The 7,475-nt window shown below is 34.5% G+C and overlaps 1 protein-coding gene across 1 annotated transcript; it reads left to right on the top strand.

Annotated features, from left to right (window-relative positions):
- The first annotated feature begins 1,219 nt into the window (after positions 1 to 1,219).
- LOC120080988 (uncharacterized) lies at positions 1,220 to 4,692 on the top strand. The gene is made up of 10 exons (XM_090315211.1): positions 1,220 to 1,769; positions 1,859 to 1,929; positions 2,277 to 2,342; positions 2,473 to 2,511; positions 2,624 to 2,706; positions 3,474 to 3,496; positions 3,628 to 3,697; positions 3,873 to 3,944; positions 4,103 to 4,185; positions 4,267 to 4,692. The coding sequence occupies exons 1-8, from the start codon at positions 1,220 to 1,222 to the stop codon at positions 3,895 to 3,897; spliced, it is 927 nt and encodes a 308-aa protein (XP_090171337.1). The 3' UTR covers positions 3,898 to 3,944; positions 4,103 to 4,185; positions 4,267 to 4,692.
- The last annotated feature ends 2,783 nt before the right edge of the window (positions 4,693 to 7,475 follow it).

Here is a 7,475-nt window from a genome sequence, read left to right as displayed (position 1 = left end):
GTCTCTCTATATAACACCGTTGATAGATGAGACTTACATTTCACTAGGATGACCATAGGTGCCTTGACCTGAATTCTAAGTGTGTTGTGAACTCCTGCCCATGAAGGCAATCATTTGATTTGTATGGCTAAGAGTGGTCAGTTTCGTCGACTCAATATGCCTATCATTTTTGGGATCGTCTGATTAGGGAGCTGGGAACATAGCTACACAAGAAGGAAATCACTCATTCTCTATTGTTAGAGTAAATAGAGAAATTGCTCCCTTAAGGGTTAATCTGGGGCTTAAACAATGTGGCACCACACCTTCTCCTTATCTGAGAGAGGTTTGGTTATAGTTAGACTGTGACTTATTGTTCATTAGAGGGATCAGTGGTACTTAAGGAGTCAGATGTAACTATAGGGGCAAAAATTTAATTTTTGTATAGCTGTACTTACGAGCAATTTGTGAATTGTCAATGAACTGTTGATTGGTTATGTCCAATGGACATAAAAATATATATATAGTGTGAAGAGTGTAGCTGTCGGTCTTTGGTAGAGTGACCAACAATGAATGAAAGTTGATTAATTTAATCAAACAGTTTGATTGATTAATGGATTACCATTGAAGCTTTAAACTATAAGTCCATAAAGTCCTCACGTTAGCTCATTTGGGATAAGTTAGAATCGAATTAATTTGGATTAATTATAATTGTTTAGATTAATAAAGGAAATTTATTATATAAGATATAATTATGAGATATAATATAATGTATATGATTCATTATAATATAAAAATTTATTTGAGATAAAAATAATTATTTGAATATGATTCAAATATTAATATGAATTTAATCCATACTAAATATTGTTGATTAAATAAGAGAATGTGTTTTGTTTATATATATATATATATAATAGTAAATTAGTTCATTTATGTTTATATATATTAATCAATGGAAAATTAGTTTTTTGTTTATTAAAATGGTTTTAAAATTAGAGAATTAGTTTTAAATAAAATTCTCTCTTCATATTCTTTCATTAATTGGCATATGGAATATGAATGAATTTTTTAATTTATGTATATTTATTAATTAAAGAAAAAATAGTTTTTTGTTTAACTAAATATTTTTTAATTATAGAATCACTACAAGAATTTTGGGTTTTATTATCGGTTGGAAAAAATGAAATTAGGTGTATAATGTCGGTTTTGTTTTTTTTTTTTGTTAAAAAACAAATCTTTAATGTCGGTTTTAAATCGACATTGTAAGGGTATCTTTAATGTCAATTTGACCCGCTTAATTTATCCTCTAACTTTCTATTTTCTCCCCATTTTTTTCATTTTCCTCTTCACTCTCCCTCTATTTTCTTTTTCCTCTCATTCTCACACGTTCCTCTTCGAATCCTATTCTTTCTCACTCCTCTCTTCCAAAACCTTGACATTCGTCTGTCGATCGTGCGTGAAGAGTCTGTCGTGGTGTAGATGTGGCCTCCACGTAGGTTTGATAACAAAAAAAGGCGATCTTGAAAGAAGGCAGATACCTAGAATCTCATTGTTCTCCATCTTCCTCCTCGTCGCCCACAGCAACCACGGGGATGATGATGCCGGCGAATATGACCCTTCCCCTTCCCCCAACCTCCACTCCAAGCCATTCATCCTCGTTAAGATTGGTGACCTCCTTCTCATCTTTTTCGACACCTTCATCGCCGAAATCTCCCCCTATTTCTTCAAATGGAATGACGGATTCCTCGTCCTCGGGACGCAGTTCACCGGCGGTGTCTTCTTCAGCACTGGTATGATGCATTTCCTCTCCGATGCTAACTAGCGTTTGGCAATTTGACTAATAAGGCATATTCTTCTGCATTTATGCTTGCTTATGTAGGGTTTTTTATGACCATGGCGGCGGATTGTGTTATTCGTATGTGTATGACAAACAATATATTGAACTTCGAGGTAATAGTGTTGTGATTACACCTATGAACTCTTTTGATATGAAACTGAAATTGAAATTAAAAAAAAATTGAGAACGGGAGGCCTTAGCCAACTTTTAAGCATTGTTTACCTAAAACCTAGTTGAAGAGGTATTAAATATTGCATAAACGGCTACATCGAGGATCACACGGGCTGGTTCTAATTAGTGTAAGAACCGACACCTATACATCCTAAAATTTTGATTTGTTTATTTAAGTGATAGACTATGCTTTTTCTTTCAAGATTCTGCATCAACATTCAAGTAGTAGTTAGGTAAACTATTTACTACTGCTTTCTTTTTCTTTTTTCATTTTTCCCCTTTGTTTCAGGGTGAAGAGGCTCCCGTAGATGATTTGATGGAACTTGTTCAAGAAATTTTTGCTTTTCACATGAAAGTATGTCTATATAATAAGACAGTTGATAAACTTTGTTTGAACCTTCTTTGGACACTAAGCCATACTTTTATGTAGATAAGGCAATATTTATTAGGAATGTGCATCTCTAATTAATTTTATTCATCTTCAGCACAATGCCGAACCTGAAGCTGTTGATCTATTAATGGAGGTGAGACACTATTTTCTATCATTATTATTTTTGTTACTATTTATTTATTTGTGGGGGTGGGGGATGAGGAATAAGGTATGACTGACTAAATTATCCAACTGACATATATCAGGTTGAAGATCTTGATCTATTAGTTGAGCATGTTGACAGTACAAATTTCAAAAGGATCTGTATCTATCTTACCAGTTCAGCCAAGTATGCAAGATCATCTTTTTGAGTTCTTCTGGTTCATATAATTGCACTTCCTTCAGTTTTACCATGTTATAGGAATTAGTCGGATACAAATAGTTGTGTTTTTAGACTTGTTTCGGCTCTCTATCTATGATGGACGAGTGTAATGTATATGGTTGTGAGGCAAGAAAAGTGATTTATGTTTGTTTTACCATTCTTCTAAAGAAAATAGTTTACCTAACTACTACTTGAATGTTGATGTATTATATTATGATGATGAATAAATATGTTATTGCCCATAAGACTTTCAATTTGAATAGGTCCATAGTTAGTGCAGTTCCAGTGGTTTTCTTTTCTTTTCTTTTTCTTTTTTTTTTTTTTTGGGGGGGGGGGGGGGGGGGGGGGTTGGCTTGAGAATAAAAGGAGGATTTTTAGATAGGTTTAATTGTCTTTAAAGAGGCTTAGTTTGTAGTTAGGTTTAATATCTTTTGATGTTGGTCTCAGTGGTGTTATTGTTCAATAAGCTCAATTATTTTAGATTGGAGCTCTTTTTGTATGGTTGACCGAGGTTACATTTTTAACTTGTTTTGTTGGTTTTGTATGCTTCCCCGTATTCTGTAATATTTTCTCGATGAGGCTAGATTTTCCATTAAGAAGTCATAGTATATGATTATAATTTATTTGCAAACTTATAAGCTCCACTAGTGTTGGTTGTTGTTCCGGTATGCCAGTGAATATGTTTTTATTTCAAATTGAGGTTTATATTGCCGTTTGTTGTTCTGGTATGCCAGTGATCTTGACGCAGACAATTCAGGTTAGTCCACGACGGAGGAGCTTGAGGCAAGGTGTCCTAGATGCATGTCTCCGTTCGCATGTCTCCGCCGTACACGCTGCTAGGTTCGTTCTACCCTATACTTTTAATGGTGTTGTTTGTTTGTTTTTTAGGTGTTTGGAAGGGATGGGGAGGGGATGGATTTCTTACAACTGCAAGGGATTCACGTAAAAATTGTTCCTAGTAAGTGCATTTTTGAATGCTTGCAGTTTTAAGCACAATTTCTATGTATTTTCAAGTGACTCTAATGATATGGAAATTCTTGTTTGACAAGTTATAGTGTGCTTATTTCTCTTTGGACCATATTGGATTAGAATATAACACCCGTTTCTGACTCATGGGTACTATTTATTTGTAGTTTAGATTTGATTCAAGGTGCTTGAGTTTGTGGGTTGCACTATGGTAGTTTGTGGGTTATTCATGCACTATGGTAATTTTTTGTGACAACTTTTGAGGTTTGAAGTACATTGTGTGCTAAATTTGTTATTGATGTATGTGTTCTTGAATATTCATTTTTTGGGAATTCTAATAGTTCTGTTGAGAACACGTGGTTGTGAAATATTTTTGCGAATGTGTTTCTTTGAACAGGTTCAAGGTAAATTTTTGGTTTTGTTGTGGTAGCATCGTTATGCTGCCGAAAATTTTCCATCGTCTTCGTATCTCATATCTAGGTAACAAAGCTTCTCTTGTTTAAGATCTTGAAAAAGAAGATTCTCTCATTTATTCAACTATTGAGTTTTCTTGTTTTGTAGGTGCAACAAAGGAGTAAAGATTTGGTATTGCAACCTCTTTATGCTTTTTCTTGGGGAACTCTATATCCAACACATTCACTACATGAATTTTGCCTTGAATGTACCATTTATGCACATTCCGAATAAACACTGTTAGTTGAATATGAATTCTGATCACATTTTCACTTTTAATCCTTTGTCTTAAACCTTTATTGTTTGTGATCCTTTGAATAACAGTGGTCAGACAAAGATGCCTATAACTAGACACTGTTGAAGCTGGGGGGGACTATTCAAGAAGAATTATGAAGACCTAAATTATTTATATTATTTGTATTACTTGTAAAATCATAATGTTTGTATTACTTGTAATTTGTGTTTTCAAGGCTTGAATTATTGTACGACCTTTTAAATTATAATTTTATAGCAGAATTTGTAGATTAAATGTAATAGATTTACAATCCATACATGAATAATATGTCATAGTCACATCGTTCGATGATGATGTATCATGTTATACTTTTTGACTGGAAAAATGGATTTGGTAACGAATTTAAAAAAACGGACAGATTCTAGGCTTCAATGTCGGTTTAAAGGGTTTCAGTTGAAACTGACATTAAAGGTTTTTAATGTTGGTTGCAATCGACATTAAAGGCCTTTAATGTCAGTTGCAAATTTCATTAAAGGGCTTTAATATCAGTTGCAACCGACATTAAAGATAGTGTATTGAAACCTTTTAATGTCAGTTTAAAACCGACATTAAAGACAGTCGACATTAAGGAGCTTTAATAACACTATCTTTAATGTCGGTTTAAAACCAACATTAAAGCCCGAAATTCTTCTAGTGAATTTGTTCTACACAAACTTTTTCTCTTCATATTCTCTCAAATTAATGAATGGTTTTGTTCGTTCATCTTCCATCTGCCCACTTCAAAATACACCTAAAGTGTATAGATTTTGGTGATGTGTGATATTGCCTTGTTGTCTCAAATTATTTTATTCAAATTTTTTCTCCAAATTAATCTTGATACCCAAAAATCTCATCAATTATCTACCCCACGAATAACGAGGTTTCCACATGATGGTGTTCAATTGATTGCTGCATTTTTCAATTAAAGTGTTCGTTGTGTTCGAGTTTTAGAAAGGAATTGTGAAGAGATTAATCTTCAAGGGTATGCGACTTTTGAATCTCTTTTTCCTCTTTAATTTCTATACAAATATATGCTTAATGGATCTTGTATATCTTGTATATCTTGTTTTCATATTTTATATTTTTTGTATGTTATCTAAAACTAGAATTAGGACGCGGTCACTTTCACAATTGGTACTCACATATCCTTTCACACTGCACTCTCTAGCCTCTTTTCCTCTTTTTTGTTTGGCCTTCTTTTCCCTTCCACTTTGCTTGTTGGATTTATAATCCTTAAATTTGAATTTTTTATGCCAAGTTTATGTCCATTTATGCTTAAATTATTCTTGTAGCTCGATTTTCTGAAATTCACTAAGTAATCCACATTAAATCATGCTAACTAGCAATAATAACTCTAACTTTAAAGGCAATTAAAGTACTTTTCAAATGCATTTCATAAACATCTAAAACTTTTTATGTGAATCTGTTACTCTTTTAAAGTTAATGGTGTTCAGATGTTGCATTAAAGCTTAAGTTATTCCCCTATTCTTTGCAGGGAGATGCTGAAGTGTAGCTTGACTCGTTATCTCCCAATTCCATCACCGCATGAGACGACTTTATGGATAAATTTATGGAAAAATATTTTCCGCCTGGTAAACATGCTAAATTAAGATGTAACATCATAACCTTCAGGCGATCTCCATCTAAGTCTATCATTGGAGCTTCGATTAGATTTCAAAAGTTGGTGAGGAAATGTCCATATCAAGCACTCCCAACTTGCATCCTTATGGATCAAATTTAAAATGCATTGAACCAAGCCTTAAAAACAATTGTGAATTGATAGCGGCAAGAAATGCACGTTATTACAGTGCTAAATTATGAAACAATACAGGATTGCGATGATAAAAATATACAATATTGCGTCCAAAAGTATTAAGTTCACAATATTGCGATCGCATGCGTCCATCGCATGAAAACAGTTAGCTTATGTATTTTTGTGCAGAAAATGCGTTGACGCAAGGCGGAAAATGCGATCCAAAGAAATCAACAGCTGAGCGCATCAAGAGATTGTGTTAACGCAAGGCTATGAGATCATTTGCACTCGCGAATATCTACTCAAGAAGGTTGCCGCATAGAGCCGGTACATCATGGTGGGTGCATCTGGGTGAAAAGCATAATAAACCTCGATGGGACAGAAAGCTGATGACAGTCGATTCCAAATTAAGTTGACAAGTCGTTAACGATCTACTGTAGTAAGTACACTCAACTTTTCGGTGACAAATATTCGACGCATCAGACAGAGAATTAATGTCATCCCATCAGTGAAATCATAAGAGAGAAGAAGCCTTTCACCCCAAAGATCTATAAATATTGAAGGCCACCTTCAGTGAAGGAGTTCGTTCAGTTCGATAATTTTCTCCATAGATAGAAGTAGCCTTGTTCATAGTTTTCTTATACTTAGAAGGCGGAGCAAGAGAAGGGAAGAGATGCCGGAAGATCGTCCTGGTCAGCTCGAGAGAGAACTCAGGAGGTGTGGAAAAACAGAGAGATGGCTGACTCTTGCGAGAGCAAGATTATCTTTTGAGCAGAGTAGAGGAGAACAGTGTAAAAGCCTTGGGAAGAAAGAGATTGCCAGGCTCTTTATTCTTATTCCGCATTGTTATTCTGTATTTCAATTATATATCTATAAAATGGAACTTGCTTATCTACATCTGTTCACTCTCTTAAAAGCACGTATGGGTAGCTAAATCTATCGAATTGGTTGAGAAGAACTTAGCTAACATGACCTAGGATCTTCATTGCATGCGATCATCTTGTCTTATGTTGTGCCCAACACCCCTTTAGAGTTACTCGAGTGAAAGTCTAAAGAAAGAACCTAAGACTTGAGAGAGCTAGGTTAGAATCTAGACTCGAGAGAGCAAGATTAGATCTACATAAGCAAGAGATAGGGACTTGGAGATAAGCTCTGTTTGCCTACATGCATCACATGCACCCTAGATATAGGTTATGGTAATATGCGGTCGCCTTGTATGTGTGTGTATCATTCATCATCGCATAAACAAGAATAGAGGCTTATGTGTAGGTCCTACAGACATCATCGCAT

The sequence above is a fragment of the Benincasa hispida genome, chromosome 7, assembly GCF_027475165.1.
Source record: "Benincasa hispida cultivar pf3 chromosome 7, pf3_genome.v1.1, whole genome shotgun sequence".
NCBI lineage: Eukaryota > Viridiplantae > Streptophyta > Magnoliopsida > Cucurbitales > Cucurbitaceae > Benincasa > Benincasa hispida.
Note: the sequence above shows the minus strand (reverse complement) of the source record. Positions and strands in the feature narration are given on the sequence as shown.

Bases quoted from the DNA above. Each gene is read 5' to 3' on its own strand.
- LOC120080988 (XM_090315211.1), top strand. From the start codon at position 1,220: ATGTCGGTTTTAAATCGACATTGTAAGGGTATCTTTAATGTCAATTTG. The intron at 2,343-2,472 runs GTATGTCTATAT...ATTCATCTTCAG, and splicing joins TTTTTGCTTTTCACATGAAA to CACAATGCCGAACCTGAAGC. The intron at 3,497-3,627 runs GTTAGTCCACGA...TTTGTTTTTTAG, and splicing joins TCTTGACGCAGACAATTCAG to GTGTTTGGAAGGGATGGGGA.